The sequence below is a fragment of the Cyprinus carpio genome, chromosome B14 (assembly GCF_018340385.1).
Source record: "Cyprinus carpio isolate SPL01 chromosome B14, ASM1834038v1, whole genome shotgun sequence".
Taxonomy (NCBI): Eukaryota; Metazoa; Chordata; class Actinopteri; order Cypriniformes; family Cyprinidae; genus Cyprinus; species Cyprinus carpio.
Window position 1 is genome coordinate 3,401,650 of NC_056610.1, and position 27,533 is coordinate 3,429,182.

Sequence of the window (27,533 nt, forward strand, 5' to 3'; positions counted from 1 at the left end):
TTACCTCTGTGGTATCTGTGTCTTTCTCGCAGCACTCTTGTGTGCACATGGATGAGAGTGTGTGGTCCGTGGGCTGGACCCCCGACACATCTGACATATCTGTGATGTCTGAGTCTGTGTGCTGGTAAGAAGATGGGAAGAACTTCAAAGAATCATCTTCTGCCTCTTTGTTTTTCTGTGGTCCTCCCTTATTGCTATGGCCGACATTCTCCCTTTCTCCATTCAGTCGCATTATTTCATCCACCTGAGTGAGAGAGAGATTCAACATTCAGAGTGGACATTTATTCTCCTTATTTTCTTAATCAGTTTTTTTTTTTGGTCTCATATGCTTGTAAACATTGAGATGCAAAGCTGTATATGATAATAAAAGATACATTTTATAATTTTACATAGAACAATATAAGTAGTACTTTCATTTTAAATCATATTCACCAACATGAATTGGTAACTCTAGTCATATCAGTAGCCTAATTTATTTTACGGATCACCTGATGACTGAATTGGATCAACTGATGACTACTATGTTGAAAGCACATGACCAAGCTAATTCTACTCACTCAATCTTGATGTTGTCTATATTTTCAGGCACTTACTTTAAATAAATAAATTAAGGATGACTGCATATAATGCATTTCTACAGAGGAGAACTGGACTGAGCCTGATTTCTCCCAAGTTTTTTTTTTCTCCATTTCTGTCTACAATAGAGATTTGGTTCCTTGCTGCTGTCGCCTCTGGCTTGCTTAGTTGGGGACACTTAATTTCCAGTGATATTATAAATGTGAATGCACAGATACTATTTGAACTGAACAGAGCTGGACGATGACTGAATCAATAATAAACTGACTTTAACTGAAAACTGAGTGTTTACTATTTTGCATTATTACACACTATTTTTCCTATTTAATGCAGTAAAGTTGCTTTGAGACTTTGGCGTGATGTTACATCCACACTGCTAGGTGTACTAAAGCTGCATTTTAAGTCAAAGACGATCAGCATATGAGCTAGTATAACATAAAATTACTGTGCAGATTTGTTTCCAGAGAATATACTTTAAATATTTTTTTATACATGTTGCCATTTTTTCTTGTTTTAAGCATGAGCACCTTTTTATTTTTCTATATTTATACTTGATATATACAAAAACATTATGAAAAGTGTAACTTCATAAAAATATATTCTCTAAAACCTTATATTCTCTAAAAGAATATATATTCTAAAAATATATATTCTCTAAAAGTCTTAATGTTATGTCCTAGTAAGTCCTCATGTAGAATTTAGCTCCCCAAAAATTGCAGCCTATTTTATAGATGTGTACTGAAAAAACAAACAAAAAAAAAAAACAAATCTACTGCTTTTTTTTTTTTTTTTGTAGTGTAGTCCTTTATATAAATTAAATTAGCATTGAAGTCAAACTTTCAGTCAACAGCTCCAATAATAAATCTGCTTAGTACACATACTAAATAATGTGTTAAAGACCATGTAAAACTGTAAAGAGGTAGGGGTTATTAGGGGTAAGGGAATATGTTTATGCGATCATTAGCTCAATATATAAAAGTCCAACTAATAAGTCCTACTCATACTAGCACTTTACTATTCTATTCTATTCTATTCTATTCTATTCTATTCTATTCTATATATAAATAAATAAAAAGCTATGTGTACTGTGCTAGACTGAGTCTTGTCACAGCACTTGTATACTGTTGCTCTCTTGTTGGTCTGATTGCTTCTATTGTTCTCCTCATTTGTAAGTCGCTTTGGATAAAAGCGTCTGCTAAATGAATAAATGTAAGTGTAAATGTAAGTCAATGAAAAGCCTCTACCATGACAGAAAAACAAAAATGTGTGTGTGTGTGTGTGTGTGTGTGTGTGTGTGTGTGTGTGTGTGTGTGTGTGTGTGTGTGTGTGTGTTTCAGCTGATTTGCTCTCTGTGAGTGTTTTTGTCCTTGTATGGAGCACTTCACATAGAAAGAACCCATTCACAAAGACACACATACCTACTGAACACTAGCACCCATTCAGCATATGCCCACTTTAACTCATTCCAGCCACCAGAGGGCAACATCTGCTACTGTGGATGGTTTCTGAAAACACTACACTTCTCTTAGATGAATCAAGAATATTCCTACAGCACTAAATTATCCAGCATATTAGCACAGCTAATTGTTGCTTCGGCAACCAATGTTACATTGCTCAGAAGCTGCTCTTTAACAGCTCCAAAGGCAAAATGGAGCTCCTAGTAATGTACAATTTAAATATAAACTTAGATTTCTCTTAAAGGGAATATAAATGGGGCACTTACTGACATAAAAGCAGTTTGAGATTTTAAAACTACAAAATTAATGTGGCTAGCTCGAGAGAATTAGATTTTTACTTGCACTTTTACTTGAATAAAAAAATAAATAATAAAAAATCAGTTTTTATCCCTAAGCTATAGAATTTCTATCAGTTATAAAACCTCTTAAAAAGTAAACTCTGCAAAGAGAAATGCTGAGCTGGTTGAACCTTAGCTGTTCTCATTTCAGCAGCAGCACTGCTGTAAGGTTTCGGACGCAGCGAGGGCACTGTCACATCTCCCACAAATTCATGCTCTGTGCTGTATCCTGTCACCCGTGCTTCGACCGTGGATGTAAATTTGACCAAGGGAAGTGACTGCTGCCTTAGGTACTGCAGTGGGTTTGAGGAAGCACTCAAAGAAAAGAGGATGTCTGGGGAGACTGGGAGGGAGGAGTGACGAGTGGGGTCAGCTGATACGCTCCTCTCCAGTAGCTTGGGAAGTTTGAGGCGCTCAATAACTGCCTCACTGATGGTAAAACGCTGGGCATAACGCTGCAGCACAGAAGCTGCTTCCTCTGGTGTGCGGGCATTCCAGTATGCTTCATGCAGCTCCTGTTCACGACGCTCCCTAGTAGAAAAAGAGAAACAGTGAAATGACACTAAAAATATATTCACGAATTGAGATCCACTAGCTTACAGAAACTATAATCTACCATTTAATGACACTTTTGTCAGTAACTGTAATGACACTGACAGAAATGGCACTGAAAGTAACACTACTTTCGGTGAAAGAAAGTGAATGGCCTGATTTATACGATGGATGAGAAGGCTGAAGTTATACTAACATCTCTGCACTGAAGCCCTCAAGAAGCGAGTGGGTACGAAACTGCAAAGAGGCTAAATGGGCTAAATATATCACTTCATAGCTCACAGAAACATGATTTTTGAAAGGGCTAAATTTATTCAGCGACAATAAGCAGTGGGCGAGTCTGCAGAGCACTTTATAATGGATTTTCATTGTTTAGCTAATCACTCTGGATACAGAGATTTTCACAATGAGAGTGCAAAAAAAAAAGAAAAGAAAGAAAGTAGATGAGGTGAATGCTGCCACACTAGCTGAGGGTACAAATGATGACATTGCATTCCTTGACACATTGATAGCTAATGTGGAAGGAGGTTTGTGTATATAGACAGTCCAGTATAGTTAAATATAATATGGATATAACGGCACTGCCAATAACGCTGTTTAATCAGGGCCAGTTCAACAGACTTAAACTTCCAGAACGAATCATCCAGGGGCCAGAAGGAAAGTCATAAAAGTTAAAAGGGAAATCACAGCGACCCTTATGAAGAATAGTATAGGTACAGGCAGAGGCAGGTGTACAGCTGTACACACTATGCGTACCATGAGCATTGACTTGAGAAACATCTTCCGTGTGAATATTTCAGCAGTTATTTGTGTTTCGTATTTCTGTCAAATGAACCAACGATGCCAGTCATTTGTGATTTAATCATTACTTTGGACTTTTTGTTCCCCAGTACTGTGTTTTATTCAAACAATTATGAACATTTTTGCATTTAAATACAGAAGAACTTTGCCTGTTGAATATTAAAAACAAATGAACAAACAAAACATCTGGATCTCTATGTCTGCCATGCAAATCAACTGTTCCTGCTCATCTCCAGACTGGATCTCTTTTCTCCACTTTCTGTAACTGCAGATTCAATTATTAGATCTGTCGGCATTAATATTTTTAATGGGGGGGGGTCAAACTGTAACAGTGTGTCCCAACCAGACGTGACGCGGCTCGATAAAAAAGTATCTTTTCCATGTAGTTTTTGTCCTAACCACCCAAGACAGCGACACATCACAATAAACAACACATAATTCTATTTTAGAATTTTTTTTTTTTTTCTGCGACGTCGCGGCAGGAACAACATACAAAATATGACAGTGATAATCTCAGGTAATGATTATGTACTTTATTCAATGTTAAAAGTGTTTTATGTGAGTTTGAATATTATTTTCCGTGATCTTTACAGCCAACAAATAGATTTTTACCTCAGATGTTGAAAACAATTAAGGCTAAAGGAAACATGCATTAAAAATGTGAACTCACTGCGAACCAACATCCATAACAAAGATGGTATCACTCACTCACTCACTCAAAACTGTTCAGTCTACTCACATTTAAATCATCTATTTTCAGTGTCCACTTTTCTTTACTTCACACTTGCCATGTTTTTGCTGTCACATCGTATCTACACTGGACGCGACAAAGCATTGCAAATCACTTTAACTTTGTGTCAGCACATCATAAATAGAATGAGTCAGCAGTTTTCTGTTGGGGATTTGTTGCGCTGCGCTGTGCCGCATCCAGTGTAGACAGCATCAATGATTATACTAAGTTCTATTGTATTTTGTTGTGCCGCTCGAGTCCGATATACAAACCTGATTCCAAAAAAGTTGTGACACTGTACAAATTGTGAAATAAAACAGAATGCAATGATGTGGAAGTTTCAAATTTCAATATTTTATTCAGAATACAACAAAGATGTCATATCAAATGTTTAAACTGAGAAAATGTATCATTTTAAGGGAAAAATAAGTTGATTTTAAATTTCATGGCATCAAAACATCTAAAAACAAAAGTTGGCAAAAGGCCATGTTTACCACTGTGTGGCATCCCCTCTTCTTTTTATAACAGTCTGCAAACGTCTGGGGACTGAGGAGACAAGTTGCTCAAGTTTAGGAATAGGAATGTTGTCCCATTCTTGTCTAATACAGGCTTCTAGTTGCTCAACAAGGTCTTCTTTGTCGCATCTTCATCTTTATGATGCACCAAATGTTTTCTATGGTTGAAAGATCTGAACTGCAGGCTGGCCATTTCAGTACCTTGATCCTTCTTCTATGCAGCCATGATGTTGTAATTGATGCAGTATGAGGTCTGACATTGTCATGTTGGAAAATGCAAGGTCTTCCCTGAAAGAGACGACGTCTGGATGGGAGCATATGTTGTTCTAGAGCTTGGATATACCTTTCAGCATTGATGGTGCCTTTCCAGATGTGTAAGCTGTCCATGCCATATGCACTCTTGCAACCCCATACCATCAGAGATGCAGGCTTCTGAACTGAGCGCTGATAACAACTTGGGTTGTCCTTGTCCTCTTTAGTCCGGATGACATGGCGTCCCAGTTTTCCAAAAAGAACTTCAAATTTTGATTCGTCTTACCAGAGAACAGTTTTCCACTTTGCCACAGTCCATTTAAAATGAGCCTTGGCCCAGAGAAAACGCCTGTGCTTCTGGATAATGTTTAGATATGGCTTCTTTTTCGACCTACAGAGTTTTTATGGCACAGTGGATTGTGTTCACTGACAATGTTTTCTGGAAGTATTCCTGAGCCCATGTTGTGATTTCCATTACAGTAGCATTCCTGGTATGTGATGCAGTGGCGTCTAAGGGCCCGAAGATCACGGGCATCCAGTATGGTTTTCCGGCCTTGACCCTTACGCACAGAGATTGTTCCAGATTCTCTGAATCTTTGGATGATATTATGCACTGTAGATGATGATAACTTCAAACTCTATGCAATTCTTTCTCTGATGAACTCCTTTCTGCCACTATTTTTCGCCGCAGCATTGGGGGAATTGGTGATCCTATGCCCACCTTGACTTCTGAGAGACACTGCCACTCTGAGAGGCTCTTTTTATACCCAATCATGTTGCCAATTGACCTAATAAGTTGCAAATTGGTCCTCCAGCTGTTCCTTATATGTACATTTAACTTTTCCGTGCTCTTATTGCTACCTGTCCCAACTTTTTTGGAATGTGTAGCTCTCATGAAATCCAAAATGAGCCAATATTTGGGATGACATTTCAAAATGTCTCACTTTCAACATTTGATATGTTATCTATATTCTACTGTGAATAAAATATAAGCTTATGAGATTTGTAAATTATTCCATTCCTTTTTTACTCAAAATTTGTACAGTGTCCCAACTTTTTTGGAATCGGGTTTGTAGACACAATGTAAGTTACAGTAAGTTGTCGCTTTCTGATGCTGCGTTTGAATTGTCATGCCACATTATTTGAAATTAGAAAGGGCCAAACATTTTTCTAGGGCTGCCTATTGAGGAACCCTGATATAGCCTTTCCCTGGCCACTGGTCTGAAATAACGGGGGCTTAAGGCAAAAATGTCACCAAACTAGACAAAAATGGCACTGCACAATTAAATTAAATCTATTATTGCTGTCGTGAATAAAGTTAAAATGAAAAGTGTTGACTGTGGTATAAAACTTAGATCTGCTCATAATGCGTCTTACTTCTTTTTACTTGTTTACAGCATTGTGCATTATAACCAATCACACATGATTCTGTTGAGATTATGAAGGCAATAGCCAATTAAGAGGCATTCAGATTAGACATTGCTAAAATGCTGGAGTTTTGTTCATTGCGCACGTTTGCTGACTAAATTCTGCACTCTCGTGAATTCTCTCATCATAAACAAAGTGCAGATGTATGTACAATGCAAGACATAAGTATTCACTTCACAGTGTAGACAGCTTCATTAATAGTGACCGGAGTTCTTTAAGAGTACTTAAACTCATGCTATATAATGTATTCTCTGTTTGAATAACCATAAAAATTATGTAAAATAATGAAATAATTAGGTAACTTACCATGTTTTTATAAACTGTGATCATGTTAAATATAAATTCAGTCGTATTAAAAAATATATATATATGACTCCACACCCATATCTGGTACTTTCCTAAAAAGAAAGGTTTATGATGTATGTACTGTAGTTAATAGATTGTAAAAACTTTAGGCTACTTTTAGCCCTAGACCCTGGAGTTGGAGAGTGAGTAGAGTACAACACTGTGCTAAAGCTAAGGGCAAAACCTTTTTCTCGGTAAGAGTTAGAGTATGCACTTGACTAACTGGGGCCCAGGTCATTGGCTAAATCAACCGTCTGCTAGCTGCCTCGCCACAGAAATCAGCTAATTCTCAACACATAGAGACTCTTTCACCAAGATGTCACACTATAGAGACTGTGCCTGTTTCCTGAACTAGAAAATACAAAAAAACGTCTGAACCAATTTAAGAGTAACAATTTAATTGGTGTTCAACAAGTAAAAAACAGATGTAACATAGATAAGCAAATGATAAAGCTTGGCTTATTGAATATCAGGTCCCTTCCTACGAAAGCACTTTTTGTAATTAATATGATCACTGATTATAACCTACAGTAGATGTGCTCTGTTTGACAGAAACCTCTCTAAAACAAGAGGACTACATTATTTTAAATGATTCTTCCCCCCAAGATTACTTTTATAAACATGAGCTGTGTCCAAAAGGTAAAGGGGGAGGTGTTGCTACAATTTATAACAATATTTTCAGTATTTCTCAGAGGGCGGGCTTCAGGTATAACATGTTTCAAGTAATGGCGCTTCATATAACATTATCCAGAGAAACAAGTGTTAATGATAATGTGATGTTTGTACTGGCTACTGTATACAGGCCACCAGGGCACTATACAGAATTTATTAAAGAATTTGCTGATTTTCTATCCGAGTTAGTGCTGGCTGCAGATAAAGTTTTAATTGTTGGTGATTTTAATATTCATGTTGATAGGCGAAGTCATGGCCTAATGGTTAGAGAGTTTGATTCCTAACCCTAAGGTTGTGGGTTCGAGTCTCTGGCCGGCAATACCATGACTGAGGTGCCCTTGAGCAAGGCACCAAACCCGGTCTCCCCGGGCGCAGCAGCATAAATGGCTGCCCACTGCTCCGGGTGTGTGTTCACGGTGTGTGTGTTCAGTGCTGTGTGTGTGCACTTGAGATGGGTTGAATAGAGAGCACGGATTCTGAGTATGGGTCACCATACTTGGCTGTATGTCACCGTTTTTTTTTTTTTTTTTTTTTTTTTTTTTTTTTTTTAAAAAGCACGTGTCAGGACCTACTCATTGTTGAAATTATACTCTAGATTTAATATTGTCACATGTAATTGATGTTGATGGTGTTGAAATTATGCAGCCAAGCGATGATATCTCAGATCATTATCTAGTTTTGTGCAAACTTCATATAGCTAAACCGGTAAATTCTAATCCTTGTTACAAGTATGGTAGAACCATCACTTCTACCACAAAAGACTGCTTTGTAAGTAATTTTCCTGATTTATCTCAATTCCTCAGCATATCCAATAACTCAGAACAATTTGATAATGTAACAGAAACTACTGACTCTCTCTTTTCTAGCATTTTAGATTCGGTTGCTCCTTTATTTTTAAAAAAGATTAAAACAGTCTGACACTGTGGTATAATGAGCACACTCGCACTCTAATGAGAGCAGCCTGGAAAATGGAGCGCAGCTGGAGGAAAACAAAACTACAGGTATTTCGTACTGCTTGGCGGGAAAGTATGCAATCCTACAGAAAAGCATTTAAAACTGCTAGATCTGATTATTTTTCATCTCTTTTAGAAGAAAACAAAAATAACCCCAGGTATTTATGCAATACAGTGGCCAAATTAATGAAAAATAAAGCATCAACAGGTGTTGAAATTTCCCAACAGCACAGCAGTAATGACTTTATGAACCACTTTACATCCAAGATTGATACTATTAGAGATAAAACTGTAACCATGCATCTGTCAGCTACACTATCGCATCAGATGTTCTGTAGCTAAATGCAAAAATGTATATTGTGATACGTGTCCCGAGCTCTTGTCAGCGTCGCCCTGAAACTGAGCAGGCACACCTGCACCTGCTCTTCACGGGCTGAGCGGCCACACCTGCGCCCCATCAAGCTCTGGTTACTTAAACCCAGCAAGTGAACACAGAGGAGAGAGATGTCTCCGCAAGACTCGGCTAACCCTTTCTTTCATTGTGCCTACAGAGAGCATCGTGTGACCACCAGCCCCACCGCACACGGGAGAGCACGGACCCACACTGCACCAGCGCACCATTAACGAGGAAGCCGAGCACCTAGCACCAAGCCGCCTCACATCAACGCCACTTCACCACCCCACCTTTAATAAAATCCACCCTTCAGGGAACTTACCCTCATCCTCGAGTCGTGTCCTTCTTCACCCCGCCACAATATATATATATATACATATATAGGTCAGTGGCCGTTGGCATGGTATTGTTGGCAGAATTCAGCCCTCTGTGAAAACTAATTGAGGAACTCTGATCTAAACCAACAACATATACAGTAGGTGGCCATCCAAAACGTTGGTTCTACCGCCACTCGTACCGCCGCCGCGGCGTCTGCAAAGTGCATTTGCAGCTTTTGACCGCTGAGTGGCGCTTTAATCACCAGTTTTCAAACAAGTGCATCAAGGCACATTTTCGCGAATAGACGTCAGCTTTGCCTCACCGAAGTGTTATATTTGACTGCAGTCGGGGAAAATGAAAGACAAAACATTTTAGGCTAGTTAAAATATTTAATATTCACAGATGAAAGTTTATGAAGATATGTGCGTTTCTTAGAACGAATTCAAGCAGGATAAATGTCAAGCCTATGAGCCTGTGCTTATATTTTCTCTACACCATATTTTAGATTTGACACATTTAAATAGTGTGCAGTATTATTTATATAATATGAATTGTGTGTTATATTATTCAAAAGAAATTGTGGTTAACTTTGCATCGGAGCATTAAGAGTGGTAGCCTATTGTGAGCTAGGCTTGCGTGTTTTATAAATTATTTTCTTTATTTTAGTAAAACCTGAGGGACTGTATAATTTCGCTCCCATTATTTAGGCCTAATTAAAACAAGAAACGAATAAATTAAACCTGCACGATTTAGCTAAATCACTGAAACTCTAAAGAATGGACTGATTAATAAAACGTCCTCATGATTAAACTCAAGTCATTATAATCAACAAAATACACACGATGTAAAAAAGAGCTTCATTAATTGACAACTTCAGTGATTTTAAATGGAGTCTTCTTTACTTGCTTTCATATAATTTAAGTAAAAATAAATAAATAAATGAAATAAATAAATTGCAGCTGCATTTAAATGCAGGTTTGTACAATATACTGTAAAATGTCAGAGTGCAAAATTTGCTTGGCGTGCATGATGCTGAGAGCATTTATTCTTATTTGTCTACATTTTATCTTAATTACAAATCTTGTTTGGTTTTATTTTGGATAATTGCATGTAAAAAAATATTTACTTTGTAATGCATATGCAAAATGTGAATTATCATTCATATTCAAGTGTTTGTGCGAAAATTATTAATGCGCTTGACAGGGAGGCGCCCTCTCGGTCACATGATTTTTTTCCCTAATAATGAAATAACTGAAAATCTGGGTGTCTCACATACATGAGAAATATATCTACAGAAAGCTTGAAATGTCTTTTAAACGAATCAATACAAAACGAAAGCATTATGTAATCTGAGAATGTTTCATTTCTCTCTAAAGGTTCGTCCATGTGGAGAGAGCCAGCACTGTGAATTTCATCTTGCAGCCGACAAGAAAACATTTGTTTATTAATAAATAATTAAAATGTCTCCCTTTTCACAATTATTAGGCTACTTCTGCCTGTGCTTTGTGGCAAACTTAATGCATGTTCTTGAGCGCGGAATATATTAAGGCTTATTATGGATTATAAATGTAAATTTAATATAAACCTGCGATTAGTTGAATAATGACAAATGAACGACTAGTAACTAGAAAAATCTTACGTGGGAGGCAGATCTATTAAATACCCCCTAGACATCTCTGTTAAAGTTTTTAAAGCATTTTATAATAGCGTTTTTTTAGCGTTTGTATAAATTCTTCTTTCAGAACGGTCTGTAACGGAGAGATGCCTTAACAATGATTTTCCCTCTGAAACACAAAAACGAAAATTTAAATAAAATGTATATTTTATGTTTTGAGAATGGCCAACCCTTCTATGCAGATATTGTGCTTCTGGTTTGTGCATTTTAAATCACATAAAGTCTACAAAATATAATGTCTCCCAAAACTCTGGTGTTTTTTTGTCAACGATAAAACATGTTCATAGACGGATACTTTACTGATGTCTGGCTCAACCCTCCCCCACGCGTCTGAGACACGCTGCCGAGCAGAGTATGAGCGGAGCGGAGTGATTCTGACTGAAGAGGAGCGGATTTTTTAAAAGTCGGAGCGTCGTGGTTTTCACTCGCTCCAGCACCGCTCCATCACGAGTACAAGTCATGCCAACAGCCCGTAATATAACTGCATATTTAGCAAGAATTCACATAATAAACATATTTAGCTAAAGCTTGATACACATAATCTCTCCGATCAGAAGACTATAATGACGGCAATAGTCGAGCGTTACAGGCTAACTCTCAAGGAGTTTGTCTGTTCCTTTTACTGATTATTTTCGGGTTAAAGCGTGATTTAAACAGATACAGCACATTCACACGTAATCGCTGTCGCAATAATGCATTCAAACAAATGTAATCTTACAGTACTTCATCTGTATCTGATTTTGAATGAGCAGAAATCTGTAAGAAATGCATCCATCTGTAGATAAAATAACCGAAAATGTACTGTTATTTTCAATACAAACAAAATTTGCACAACAGCAGCAATTACAGGTCCTTCTCAAAAAATTAGCATATTGTGAAAAAGTTCATTATTTTCCATAATGTAATGATAAAAATTAAACTTTCATATATTTTAGATTCATTGCACACCAACTGAAATATTTCAGGTCTTTTATTGTTTTAATACTGATGATTTTGGCATACAGCTCATGAAAACCCAAAATTCCATTAGCATATTTCATCCGACCAATAAAAGAAAAGTGTTTTTAATACAAAAAAAGTCAACCTTCAAATAATTATGTTCAGTTATGCACTCAATACTTGGTCGGGAATCCTTTTGCAGAAATGACTGCTTCAATGCGGCGTGGCATGGAGGCAATCAGCCTGTGGCACTGCTGAGGTGTTATGGAGGCCCAGGATGCTTCGATAGCGGCCTTAAGCTCATCCAGAGTGTTGGGTCTTGCGTCTCTCAACTTTCTCTTCACAATATCCCACAGATTCTCTATGGCGTTCAGGTCAGGAGAGTTGGCAGGCCAATTGAGCACAGTAATACCATGGTCAGTAAACCATTTACCAGTGGTTTTGGCACTGTGAGCAGGTGCCAGGTCGTGCTGAAAAACGAAATCTTCATCTCCATAAAGCTTTTCAGCAGATGGAAGCATGAAGTGCTCCAAAATCTCCTGATAGCTAGCTGCATTGACCCTGCCCTTGATAAAACACAGTGGACCAACACCAGCAGCTGACATGGCACCCCAGACCATCACTGACTGTGGGTACTTGACACTGGACTTCAGGCATTTTGGCATTTCCTTCTCCCCAGTCTTCCTCCAGACTCTGGCACCTTGATTTCCGAATGACATGCAAAATTTGCTTTCATCCGAAAAAAGTACTTTGGACCACTGAGCAACAGTCCAGTGCTGCTTCTCTGTAGCCCAGGTCAGGCGCTTCTGCCGCTGTTTCTGGTTCAAAAGCACACGCCTGTGCACGGTGGCTCTGGATGTTTCTACTCCAGACTCAGTCCACTGCTTCCGCAGGTCCCCCAAGGTATGGAATCGGTCCTTCTCCACAATCTTCCTCAGGGTCCGGTCACCTCTTCTCGTTGTGCAGCGTTTTTTGCCACACTTTTTCCTTCCCACAGACTTCCCACTGAGGTGCCTTGATACAGCACTCTGGGAACAGCCTATTCGTTCAGAAATTTCTTTCTGTGTCTTACCCTCTCGCTTGAGGGTGTCAATGATGGCCTTCTGGACAGCAGTCAGGTCGGCAGTCTTACCCATGATTGCGGTTTTGAGTAATGAACCAGGCTGGGAGTTTTTAAAAGCCTCAGGAATCTTTTGCAGGTGTTTAGAGTTAATTAGTTGATTCAGATGATTAGGTTAATAGCTCGTTTAGAGAACCTTTTCATGATATGCTAATTTTTTGAGATAGGAATTTTGGGTTTTCATGAGCTGTATGCCAAAATCATCAGTATTAAAACAATAAAAGGCCTGAGATATTTCAGTTGGTGTGCAATGAATCTAAAATATATGAAAGTTTAATTTTTATCATTACATTATGGAAAATAATGAACTTTTTCACAATATGCTAATTTTTTGAGAAGGACCTGTATAACTTTTAATGCTGACAATGTTATTAGTTTGGCGTTTGGTAGGAAAAAAAGTTTGAACACAATAGCCTAATCCCCTTTGAAACTGTCCTGTAATTTTATTTATTTATTTTATTTTTATAGGCTACATTATGAAAATAACATTTCAACTTTATCCACTGAGCCAGTGCAGAGCGGTGTTTCTGGTATCAGTGAGCGCTGAGCGGAGTGATTATTAAATGCTCGAGCGCGGAGGGGAAATTGTATGATTGCATGATGGGCTAGTATTAAATAAATAAATAAATAAATAAAATAAAGGTATTTCCAGCATTAAGGTAATAACGTTACTGCTTTGTATTAATCATCTTGTCTCAGTTATAAATTTGACTAGTAAATGATAAAGAATTATATTAAAACTTGTCTTGAACAATTTCTTTGTCATCTGAATATTGATTTTAAGTAGGGAGGCAAAAAAATATCGATTTAAATCGTAAAACGGATTTTTTTGTGAAAAAAATCGGGGATTTTTTTTTAGGCCATAAGGCCTATTGCCCAGCCCTAATGCAACAGTTTGCATCTTTTTATTTTATTTTATTTATTTATTATTATTATTATCATTTTTTTAGTTAAGGCACTTCCTCTGAAATTAAGTTATAATAACTAATAAACTTTATTGCGCTATACAGTAGTCAACATTTGAAGTGGATCAAACCTTTCTTGAAAGTTGTCCTAAAACCTGTGTTCTGCAAGTTTGATACCCTCATAAGGCACTGTCCATATGAAAGAGCAAGAAATTCACACCTTTATCTCGACCCCCACAAGCTATACAGAACTACCCCCAACCCCCTCCAGCTGAACTGAACTAGGTCTGTTTGTTGGCTGTGAGGAACGGTGTGTTGTTACTGAGTTGAAACATGCCTGCACTCACAGCAGCCCTACTCTTTTTATTCATTATTTTCTCGCAGCCCATATTAATATTTTCACTAGACCAAAATAATAACAAATTATCAATAGATAATTAATCATTATTTTTGCGAAAATCATTGTTATTTGTGAACGTAGGCGTTTGAGGAAGGCTTTAAGACCAAGCGGAGTCCTCCGTCAGCTGCTCCCGCTTCACAGCGCGCGTCTCGCACTCACTGACCCAGCTTCACCTTCCACGGTTTGATTTTATAAAATCAGTTTGAGCGAATACAACTCATTGATCATGAGCCCAACATTTAGCAAGGCGGGAAAACATTCAGTCTACCTGAAGGAAGACGTATTTCATTGAGCTAATGCTGTTAAATAGAGATAAAAAAAATAAAAAAAAAAAAATAGTGTAGGCTATTCTTAAACTTGGATCTCATTATATTGAAGTAAAAATCCAAAGCAACCTATACACTCTCAGTGTTCTTTCATTAAAAAGTATGCATTTTATTTATTCACAGGCTATATGGTTGAAATAATATTTTAGTTGAAAACTTTAAGTGCCATTGTTTAAAAAAATTAATCATAGAAACGTTTCATAGACCTTCAGTTGTCATACTTTAAAATCCCATGCCATTTGTAATTTCTTTGTATTTTCACCTCCTTAATTACTACCCCAATTCTATAATGGTAAAATTTATTCAGGCCGATGGCGTTTTTTATGACATTATTTATTTTTATTTTTAGAATAATTGTATCCTACATAAATGGGTGAATCAAAACAAATATAACTTTTTAACTGCAGGCAGATATAGGCCTATTTTATTGTACATTAGGCCTACAAATATTTGGATCGTCCCTAATTCTGTCCCTTATTTTATTAAAGAATAAATACTTATTTTCTTCAAGAATAAACATTATAAATAAATAATAAAAGAAAGAACCTCTATTAGCCCTTATTTGTAGGTTGTATGAGATATGCGAGCGATTAATAGATTTTAAAAAAAGAAAAAAGTGGGTGCTTGGTTTCAGAAAATGAATACAGCTCGTAAAAAAATGCTATGATGAAAAAGTCATGCTAACTTATTAATTCATAGAAATAATTTAAGCAATTAAAACCTTTTTTATACTAGATTCAACTTGAATTTCAATACTATTAAACTGAGTTTAAAATCTCAAAGAGTTTATTTGAAACGGTAAAATGTCACAGTGCATGTTAAATAGCCTAAATGAACTTGTGTCTTATATTGTATCTGAAGACCTTGATTGCATGTTAGCATAAAACTAACAATATATTTTGATTTTTTTTTCTTTTTCTTTCTTTCTTTTTTTTTTTAAATGAACAATTCCTGTATAAAATGTGACAGCAAACTTTATATCAAACATTTTGAAATCGTCCACAGCTGAACAACGCGAGAGGCAGATTGGGCGTGGAGTGAATGTGATGCACAAAGTAATTTTTAGATGCAATGGAAAAATAAAGCTGGATAAAAACATACACGAAAACACGCTAAAAAATAAATTAAGTTTGTGAGAGTTGCATTTTATTACATTCAGAAATAATAACGGCAGGCCTAATAATGCTATAGGCTAATATACCAACAGGATATTTTTAGTTCCCTTCACTTTACAACAAATCCTTTAAATTCAACATATTTATCAGAACAGAACAAGAATTACAAATATATAATTCTAATGGATAAATATAATTGCAGTATATAATAATATAGGCTTATAAATAATAATAATAACAATAATAATAATAATAATAATAATAATAATAATAATAATAATAATAATAATAATACTAATTAAAAATAATTTAAAGCGATACATAAGGTAAGGTTGGGCTTATCTCTCTCATTCCGGACAAATCCAAACATGTTGCCCATTTGAAGATAAACTCTTATTCATTAGGTAAAACAGGCTTTGGATTTCACACGTGTTTCAGTATCGACGGAAAAAAAAATCATAATGAGCAAAAATATGCCAAAGTGGACCGCTGCTCGCGCCGCATGGCTCGGTGAACAACTGCTGTTTCCAATGAATATGTGCGCGTGAGGCACCAGCGCGATCAAAGTCACAAAAATGCAAAGTGTTAGCAATTTGAAAAGTCAAGAATAATAACAGAGTGAATAAGAATTATTTGTAAATGCTGGACCGTTCTCATTTCGCTCTGCAAATGGAACCTGAAGATTATTATATATATATATATATATATATAATATATATATATATATATATATATATATATATATATATATATATATATATATATATATATATATATATATTTAACCAAGAATGAACCGAAATGAAAACATTTAACTTGTTTTCATTTTGGTTCATTCTTGGTTAACTGCAAGTCAGTCGCGTGTTAAAATCATTCGCGAAACTACCGCCAGGTGGCGCAAAGGGACGGATTGCGAACTGAATGTATTTGTAAAGTGAAAGGAAGACGTTAAACAACAATAACATTATAATATACATTATAACATATATATATATGTTATGTTGTATGTCTGTATGTATGTAATGACTGTTTAATAACAATAGCATGCATAAGAGCCCTTGTGTAAAGGTCTTTCTTTAAATTTTTGATGAGTAGACTGTAGCCTAAGACCATCCTATTTTTTAAATGGCTTTTAAGGATGTTATAATGTATATTATAATGTTATTGTTGTTTAACGTCTTCCTTTCATTTTACAATTACATTCAGTTCGCAATCCGTCCCTTTGCGCCACCTGGCGGTAGTTTCGCGAATGATTTTAACACGCGACTGACTTGCAGTTAACGCGCGGCGGTATTATCCATTTTGATTGTCTACCTACTGTATGTTAGACCCTATTCCATCTAAGCTTCTAAAAGAGGTGCTTCCAGAAGTCATAGATCCTCTTCTGACTATTATTAATTTGTCACTGTCATTAGTATGTGTCCTCAAAAAAAAAAAAAACACAACTTGACCCCAAAGAACTAGTTAATTACAGACCGAATAACATCTCGAATCTCCCTTTTCTGTCCAAGATACTAGAAAAGGTAGTATCCTCAAAATTATATTCCTTCTTCGAGAAAAATGGTATCTGTGAGGATTTCCAGTCAGGAAACTTTATGATATCAGACCATATCATAGTACTTAGACTGCTTTCATTAGAGTTACAAATGACCTGCTCTTATCATCTGATCGTGGTTATATCTCTCTATTAGTGCTACTGGATCTTAGCGCTGCGTTCACTTTGTTGGCATAAGTGGAAGTGCATTAGCATGGTTCAAATCATACTTATCTGACCGCCATCAATTCGTAGCAGTGAATGAAGAGGTATCATACAAATCACAAGTACAGTATTGAGTACCTCAATGCTCAGTACTAGGGCCGCTTCTTTTCACGCTTTACATGTTACCCTTGGGAGATATCATCAGGAAACACGGTGTTAGCTTTCACTGTTATGCTGATGATACTCAGCTCTATATTTCTTCACGGCCTGTCGAAACATACCAATTTGAAAAACTAACGGAATGCATAGTCGATATAAAAAACTGGATCAAAAAACTGGTCATCAGTAAGGAACCTAGGGGTGCTATTTGATAGCAATCTTTCCACAGAAAGCCACATTTCTAGCATTTGTAAAACTGCATTTTTCCATCTCAAAAATATATCTAAATTACGACCTATGCTCTCAATGTCAAATGCAGAAATGTTAATCAATGCGTTTTTGACCTCAAGTTTAGATTATTGTAATGCTTTATTGGGTGGTTGTTCTGCACGCTTAATAAACAAACTCCAGCTAGTCAAAAATGCAGCAGCTAGAGTTCTTACTAGAACCAGGAAGTATGACCATATTAGCCCGGTTCTGTCAACACTGCACTGGCTCCCTATTAAACATTGTATAGATTTTAAAATCTTGCTTATAACTTATAAAGCCCTGAATGGTTTAGCACCTCAGTATTTGAACAAGCTCTTGTTACATTATAGTTCTCCATGTCCGCTGAGTTCTCAAAACTCTGGCAATTTGATAATACCTAGAATATCAAAATCAACTGCGGGCGGCAGATCCTTTTCCTATTTAGTGCCTAAACTCTGGAATAACCTACCTAAAATTGTTCGGGAAGCAGACACACTCTTGCAGTTTAAATCTAGATCTAAAGACCTATCTCTTTAACCTGGCTCTCACATAACACACTAATACGCTTCTAATATCCAAATCCGTTAAAGGATTTTTAGGCTGCATTAATTAGGTAAAGCAGAACCGGGAACACTTCCCATAACACCCGATGTACTTGCTACATCGTTAGAAGAATGGCATCTAAGCTAATATTAGTCTCTTTCTCTCTGATTCCAAGGTCACCGTAGCCACCAGATCCAGTCTGTATCCAGATCAGATGGTCACTGCAGTCACCCGGATCCAGTACGTATCCAGCCCAAATGGTGGATCACCTAGAAAGGACCTCTACAGCCCTAAAAGACAGCGTAGACCAGGACAACTAGATGAGCCCCAGATACAGATCCCCTGTAAAGACCTTGTCTCAGACGACCACTGGGACAGACCACAGGAAACAGATGATTCTTCTGCACAATCTGACTTTGATGCAGCCTGGAATTGAACTGCTGGTTTCGTCTGGCCAGAGGAGAACTGGCCCCTCGACTGAGCCTGGTTTCTCCCAAGATTTTTTCTCCATTCTGTCACCGATGGAGTTTTGGTTTCTTGCCGCTGTTGCCTCTGGCTTGCTTAGTTGTGGACACTTTATTTACAGTGACATCGTTGACTTGATTGCAAATGATTGCATAAAATTATTGCATTATTGACACACTCTCATCCCAACAAATATTACTCAGTTCATCAGACACAATCTGTTTTGTATAAAGCGCTATATAAATAAAGGTGACTTGACTTGACTATTAGCATTCACTGTTATGCTGATGACACTCAGCTCTATATAACTTTGCGGCCCGCCGAATCATACCAATTTGAAAAACTAACGGAAGGCATAGTCAATATAAAAAAAAAAAACTGGATGACGAGTACTGCTAAATTATGAAAAGAAAAAACAGAGGTGTTAATTATCGGACCTAAAACCTCTGCATGTAATAACCTAAAACACTAAGACTCGATGGCTGCTCTGTCGATTCTTTGTCATCAGTTAGGAATCTAGGTGTGCTATTTGATAGCACTCTGTCCTTAGAAAGCCACTTTTCTAGCATTTGTAAAACAGCATTTTTCAATCTCAAAAATATATCTAAATCACGACCTATGCTCTCAATGTTAAATGTAGAAACGTTAATTCATGCGTTCATGACTTCAAGGTTAGATTATTATAATGCTTTATTGGGTGGTTGTTCTGCATGCTTAATAACCAAACTCCAGCTGGTCCAAAAGGCAGCAGCTAGAGTTCTTACTAGAACTAGGAAGTATGACCATATTAGCCTGGTTCTGTCAACACTGCACTGACTCCCTATTAAATATCGTATAAATTTTAAAATCTTGCTTATTACTTATAAAGCCCTGAGTGGTTTAGCACCTCAGTATTTTAATGAGCTCTTATTGCATTATAGTCCTCCACGTCCGCTGCATTCTCAAAACTCTGGCAATTTGATAATACCTAGAATTACAAAATCAACTACGGGCAGCAGATCCTATTCCTATATAGCACCAAAACTCTGGAATAACCAACCTAACATTGTTCGGGAGGCAGACACACTCTGTCAGTTTAAATCTAGATTAAAGACCCATCTCTTTAACCTGGCTTACCCATAACACACAAATACATTTCTAAAATTCAAATCCGTTAAAGAATTTTTAGGCTGCATTAATTAGGACAACCGGAACTGGGAACACTTCCAGTAACACCCGACCTACGTCACCATAGGAACAAGATCCAGTCTGTATCCAGATCAGATGGTCACTGCAGTCACCCGGATCCAGTACTTATCCAGATGGTGGATCAGCACCTAGAGATGACCTCAACAGCACTGAATGTCACCGGAGACCAGGGCAACTAGATGCACCCCAGAGATAGATCCCCAGTAAAGACCTTGTCTCCTAGACAGCCACCAGGATAAGACCACATGAACCAGATGAGACCTCTGCACAATGTGACTTTGCTGCAGCCTGGAATTGAACTGCTGGTTTCATCTGGCCAGAGAAGAACTGACCCCCGACTGAGCTTGGTTTCTCCCAAGGTTTTTTCTCCATTCTGTCACTGATGGAGTTCTGGTTCATTGCTACTGTCACCTCTGGCTTGCTTAGTTGGGGACACTTAATATCCAGCGTTATCGTCAACTTGATTGAACAGATACTATTTAAACTGAACTGAGCTGGATGAGGACATCACTGAATTCAATGATGAACTGCCTTTAACTGAAAATTGAGATTTTGAGCAACTGAAAATAGTCATTTTGCATTATTGACACACTATTTTCATATTCAATACTGCAAAGTGCTTTGACAAAATCTGTATTGTTAAAAGCACTATATAAATAAAGGTGACTTGACTTGAATAAAAGTAAGTGCCCAGGCATATTTCACTCCCTCTTGTGCCACAGGTGAAGGAAGAATTAAAGCAAATGGAACAGCATGGGGTTATTACAAAGGTGAAAAAGCCAACTAAATTATGTGCACCCATTGTTGGTGTTGTTAAAACATATGGGCAAGGCGAGAATCTCCCTGAGTGAAATCACATCCTCTTCCTTCTGTGATAAAAACTTTAGGACAGCTTGTCAGAGCCAAAGTGTTTTCTGAACTCCACTCCAAAGCAGGCTTCTGGCAGATAATGCCTTCAAAAGAATACTCACCATCTTCTTAACTTGATTACTACTGTTATAACTGTCTATGCACTTCCAAAAGCACCTGTCAAAGATTCTTGAGGGACTGTAAGGCGTTTTGTCAGATGGACAACATGCTCAACAGGGGGACCACATAGGGCACTTCAGAAGGTCAGGGTCACCCTCACTGTTAAATGAGAGTTCTTTAAAATGTAGTATGACTTTTTTTTTTTCCCACAGTCAAACACAGCACGCCAGCGATCCGGCATGGTGCCAGAGAACTTAAAGCCATGCAAGTTTCTAGTACAAACAATTGTGGCATCAGGGGTGAGGGCAGACCCAGACAAGGTGGCGGAAGAAAGGAACCATGTAATAGCAGTGACATTAAACGTTTTTTGTTGATGCCTCATATGGTTTGGAGGCTGTTCTCCTTCAGATGCAACAAAACAAAATATGGAAACCTATGGATTATGCCTTAAGAGCTAACATAGAGTAACACGGAGCAGCAATATGCTCAAATAGAAAAGGGGCACTGGCCTGCATATGGGCATAAGAGAGGTTTGATGAGTTTCTCTTTGGGAAAAGTTTTCAAATCAAAACATAAACCTAACATAAACCTCTGGATTCTCTGCTTAGCAATAAACTGAATGAATTCCTCCACTCATACAGTGTCTTATAAGGAAGATTAGAGTCACTCCAAGGTATCTATCTTTGATTGTATTTAGAGATACCTTGGACAAACACTGAGTGACCAATGGGGCACAATAATCTCCACAATAATCTACCCCATTCGTCTACATTAGAAATAATATTAACATCACTAGCAGTAAGAACACTGGCAGTAATGTCACTAGAAAAAAAAAAAAAAACACCACTTACATCAACTGCATTCACAGTAAAAACCATTTGAAGTAAAACCAATTAATGAAACACCACTTGACAGTGACTGCCACTGACAATAACAGCACTTACAGTAACATCACTGACAGTAATGCTACTGATAGGCCTGAAATGTTGTGATTATGGCTGAATTACTATTGTACTGACATTCAGTAATAAGAATTTTTGTTTATGTGATTTTGTTTGACCCAGTGACACCTGTACTGTTGGGCTCCAACAAAAAGTGTAATAAAAAAAGTTGAAACGGTAGGTGGAAATGGCAGACATACTTCTCCTCCACTATTTCTCTGTACGTCTTGATACTTTTCTTTCTCTGTGATCCTCCATCTCCACTCAACAGTCTCTCCATCATCTTTCTCTCCTCTTCTTTCTTGATCAGATCCTGAGACACACTCCTTCTGCGACTCTTCCATTTGGCCAAGTCCTGAAACCCAAACATAAAATTACAGACACATTCTAATCCATATGTTGGAGCTAACAGGAAACAGTACTAGTCGTGAAATACACTTACATCCTGCCAATGGTCTTCTTCCTCTTTCAGCTTGTTGTACTGGTTGTGCATGAGCTCATGTCGAACTTGACTATGGGGCAGCAACATAGTCTCTTCCTCACTTCTCATGTCAATCATGCTTACACTCCTGTTACAGAGAGATTTAAGATCATTCAATTACTGGTAATTTATCAAATTTAGTCAACTAGCAGTCAGCTTTGAATGGCAATTGCAATTATTATCAAGCAACCAGTTAAAAAGCACGGCCAGTGAGTAAAAGTGAGCTTTTATAAATAGGTAGGTTGTGCTGCCTATAAGCCATGCATCCAAAGAAAGAAGGCCAAAGTGTGTTGTTATATCGACAATGCATATGCTGGAAGACACTTTGAAACAACCACAAAATGTATATTATCTAACAAAGGGTAAAATAAACACATTGTCATTACATAAGAATATACTGTTTAGTTTTAATTTCTTAAATTGTATGTACAAATACAAGTATATCTTCAACTTTCAGATGCAAGTGCTTTAGCAAACATAAATATCAAAAGTTTGTGTATCTTTACCTTTTTAAATACCATTTGTGGATAAGTGGTTACATTGTATTAGTTTCCCACTAAACAAGAAATACCGCCACATTTCAGTTTTTTTCACATCACAAAAATTAATTGTTAGAGTACCATAACAAAGCGATGAATGCATAGCTTGGCGCATGCAGAAATTAGGCTGTTGAGAAAAAAAGGTCACCCCCACAAGCATTTTTTAATTTTTAATATTATTTTTTTTTTACAGCACAAAGAGACTTACTCTGGATCATCAAACACACTAGATGAGCGGCTAAATCTATAAAATGGAAAGACAAAAGACCACATGGACACTGATGACCAACATTATTTTAATTAAATAAATAAATGATCAATTTAAAAAGCCTAATTGATGACCAACCTGGCATTGCATTATGTTCCATTTCACAGAATATGAAAAGTATTGCAAACTACATCCAATTCCAAAACAGACACACACACACAAAAATAAATTAGACAAAATGTCAACAAATCTACTTACACGTTCACTTTTAAAGTGCTAATAAAGACTTTTATAGTAAAGGGCATATGTCACAGAGACTACACAAGCATGCACGCACACACACACACACACGCACACACACACACACACACACACACACACACACACACACACACACAGACAAACATACGTTTGTTTCGTTGAATTGTGGGGATTTTCCATAGACTTCTTTTACTTTTATACTGACCAAACAATATTTTCTATCCCCTAACCCAACCCTTAACCTAACCCTTACAGAATATCTGTTTGCATTGTTATACTTTCAGATAAACATCAATTACTATTTTTAATATTTTTTTCCCTCACAATGTCAAAATTTTACGGTTTTACTATCCAAATGTCCCCAAAATATAGCATAAACAAGTACACACACACACACACACACATACATTTAGACAGTCTTAAGTTAGTCAAACATTTAAACTTTTAAACAAGCACATACAACAACAAATAAAATAACAACTCCAAGAACTGAGTGAGGCCAGTTTAAAAAAAGATTTACTGACTGGGCCATAATTAATCATTGTTCCCTGTCAATACTACACTCGTACTGTGTCTGCTTAAGACGTTATGGGAAAAAGCCTTTTTTCTCCTGAACTGAAGCCTTTGGTTTGTGCAGTGTATAAAAAATGGACCAATAGCCCGGCAGCAGAGCTGCACGAGCCTTTGGCAACAAAGCCTGCCAGAGCCCGCCAAAATGGGTGGGGACATCTGGCTATATAAGCGGGTGCTCGCCACAGGATTCTCAGATTTCTTCTCCTTCAGCCATTACTGCACTCTACGCTGATCCGAAGCCTGCTCGCTGTTGACATGCCTTCGCAGCTGGAATTGGGACCTCTCAGCTCGGCTGGCCTGCTTCTCCGCCACCTCAGCGACAGAGCAGTTCCGGTCCATTTCCCCTGCCGCCATCCAGCGATTCTAAAAGAGCTTACTAAAAGAGCTTGCCGTTGTTGCAAATGCCGCGCCGTTACTGCGGTTCATGCAGGTCTCCCCTGCATGCCGATGACAGCCACATGGAATGCTTTTCCTGCTTGGGGAAATCCTCATGGGAACTGATTGCTCTCACTGCGAGAACTTCAGTCTCACCTATCTTCGCTCGTGGATTGCTTTCTTTTCATAGAGCGATTCCGCCCCACGCGCCCTCCTGTTTTCTTCCTCCCAGGGACCTGTGAGGAAAAAACAGCGTGTAGAGGACTGTGAGCGAGCTCACCATCCCCGCGTGCCTCACCCTCGCCCCAGAGAGAGAGTTATCTCATTCTCTTCTCCCAGTCTGACCAGCGTCCCTCTGCCAGCACAAGCAATCTGGTCTCGTTTGGGGGAAGTGAGAACGAACTGCCTGATGCAACATGTCATTGACAACCTCGGACACAGAGGAGCTTTTGGGCTCGGTGACCGACACCATCCCCTTGCCGTCATCCATGCTCAACGCCACCAAAGAAGGGATGGATGCTGAGCTTTTCCGTATCCTCTCGAAAACGGTCAAAGAGCTGGGTTTAGAGTGGTCTCCACCAGAGAAGCCCAAGCGCAACAGTCTGTATGAATGGTTCCTGCCGGGGCGCCTGCCCCAAGGGCCTCTTTAGAATGGCGGTCGACGGATTTAAAAAGGTCAAAAGAAATGGTTCCTCCAGCTAAGAGCAAGCCGGGCTTCTACAGCCGTTACTTCTTCGTCCCCAAAAAGGATGGTGGCCTCCGTCCCATCCTCTATCTCAGACTCCTGAATCACGCCCTAATGAAAAGATCATTCAGGATGACTACGCTGAAACAGATCCTTACGCAGATTCTCTCAGTGGACTGGTTCTTTTCTCTGGACCTGAAGGATGCATACTTTCACATACAGATAGCCCCCCGTCAAAGGTGATTCTTTAAATTCTTGAGATTCGCCTTCGAGGGAGAAGCTTATCAATTCATGGTCCTTCCCTCCGGGCTGTCTCTGGTCCCCCGCACTTTTACATGCATGGACGCGGCTCTCTCCCCTCTGAGACAGATGGGAATACCTCAACGACTGGCTCATTCTGGCCCAGTCGGAGGCAGAATTAGTATCACACAGGCACCTGAAAGTGAAAGTGAAAAAAAAGTTGTGACATTTGCCAAGTATGGTAACCCATACTCGGAATTGGTGCTCTGCATTTAACCCATCCAAGTGCACACATACAGCAGTGAGAAGTGAACACACCGTGAACACACACCCGGAGCAGTGATACCACCTCAGCTACCTAGAGCGCCTGGGACTCAGGGTCAATTTCACCAAGAGCACATTGTTCCCCAGCTCAAATGAGAGCTGTAGTCGTGCCGGAACGGGCTCTGGCTATACGGAGACTGGCGGCCTCCTCTGAGATCGGTACCACTTGCTCTCTCAGAACGTTTCAGAGGATGCTGGGCCTCATTGCCACAGCCAAACCATGGGCTTCGACACCATGCATATCAGGGTGAATCAGGCCTGTATAACAGCCCTGACCCCCTGGAAGAACTCTCGCTGGATGGAACAGGCCTGGCCATGGGAATGGTTTGCAGGAGAAAAATTGACACGACAGATGCCTCCAATGCAGGTTGGGGGGCGCTGTGTGAGGGCATACTGACTTTCAGCCACTGGTTGAAAGGCAGATAAAGGCTTCCACATCAACTGCCTGGAAATGCTAGCAGTGTGTCGGACCTGTCAGTTCTTCCTGCCAGTCCTAAAGGGGCACCATCTGCTAATCCAATTGGACAACATGTCGGTGGTGTCCTACATAAATCGCCAAGGAGGCCTCTCCTCGAAGCGCCTCTTCATTCTGGTAGAGCGCATTCTGGAATGGGCTCAACTCAACCTGCACTCGGTGAGAGTGGCGCATATACCGGGCAAATTGAACCACAAAGTAGTTTGGTAGGAGCAGAACGATGTTGTCGCTCGACTCCGAAGCAAAAAGCTGGTATGAGTTGCACCTGATGCCTTTTTATGCTCATGCTGTGATCAGCGGCAGCTGGATGCAATAATCGCATGTGCATTGGCTCGTTTTGTGTACACTCAAAGTAGACTGGTCTCTCTAAGCGAGATCCCAATTCATCAGTCACCGACGTGACGTCGAGAGTGAGCGACTGAAAGGGAACCAAGGTAACGTTAGTAACCGAGTACATTCGTTTTTTAATATAATTATTGGTCATTTTTTATTATATGTTTGTTATATATATATATATATATATATATACATATATATATATATATATATATATATATATAAAATAAAATAGGTGGCAAAATTATTTCACATTTTGTCCTCAGGTTCAACTGAAGTCTGTGGTAATACTTAACTGGTTCAAGTTGGTAAAAAACGTTAAGTGGTGGGTCTGACCACTCTAAAACTTGATATGTTACATTTTTATGATGCTACTCATTTTCAATATTGAGTACATTATTTCATGAAAAAATTATAAATGTTAGTAGATATTACATATAGCTATATTTCTGCATACTTTTAACATACTTTTAACAAATGGTTATGTAATATTACACACAAACATATTATTTTATTATTTGTTTTAATCTAAATAAATAAAATAACAAAATAATGCATTTTTTTTTTTTGTTGGCTGATGTCTTTGTTGCCACCTGTCACAGTAACATCCCAAAAGTGTCTGTGGGTTAATGGCTGAAAAAATAAAAATAAAAAATAAAATAAAATAATCTCTTATTATGGAAGAATATTGATAAGGTGTCAAAGCATTTTTTAAACATTATCTATGGATTGTAGCATTTACCATACAATCCACCATATGTGTTAAGTTGGCTAACTTTCTGTGTACCTTGTAAAGGGATCATATAAATGTAAAATACACATTTATAAACAGAAGAGGGCATAAGAGAACAGCCATGTAACAATTTTTTTTTTTTTTATCAAAACATTTTACTATGGGGTATGTCTAACCCAGAGACTCAAATTCATCACTTATTGCACTTATCAAAATGTCATAAGGCCTCATAAAGAATAGGGAAAAGAACAACGGGAAGGAAAACATAAAAGAGAGAGC

General features: G+C 38.1%; 1 protein-coding gene across 13 annotated transcripts in view; it reads right to left on the reverse strand.

The window, feature by feature from the left end:
• limch1b (LIM and calponin homology domains 1b) overlaps positions 1-27,533 on the reverse strand; it is a 235,788-nt gene that overhangs the window by 53,050 nt on the left and 155,205 nt on the right. For 12 of the 13 annotated variants that reach the window (XR_006156392.1, XR_006156391.1, XM_042737758.1 and 9 more), the window contains 5 exons: positions 23,253-23,288; positions 22,467-22,593; positions 22,225-22,379; positions 2,503-2,902; positions 5-244 (listed from right to left, as the gene is read on the reverse strand). Coding sequence is in view for 11 of the 13 variants with exons in the window: in XM_042737758.1 (XP_042593692.1) it covers positions 5-244; positions 2,503-2,902; positions 22,225-22,379; positions 22,467-22,593; positions 23,253-23,288 (958 nt within the window). In the remaining 2 variants the exon portion in view is untranslated. The remainder of the gene's footprint in view (positions 1-4; positions 245-2,502; positions 2,903-22,224; positions 22,380-22,466; positions 22,594-23,252; positions 23,289-27,533) is intronic. The other variant, XM_042737756.1, reaches the window with a different exon arrangement.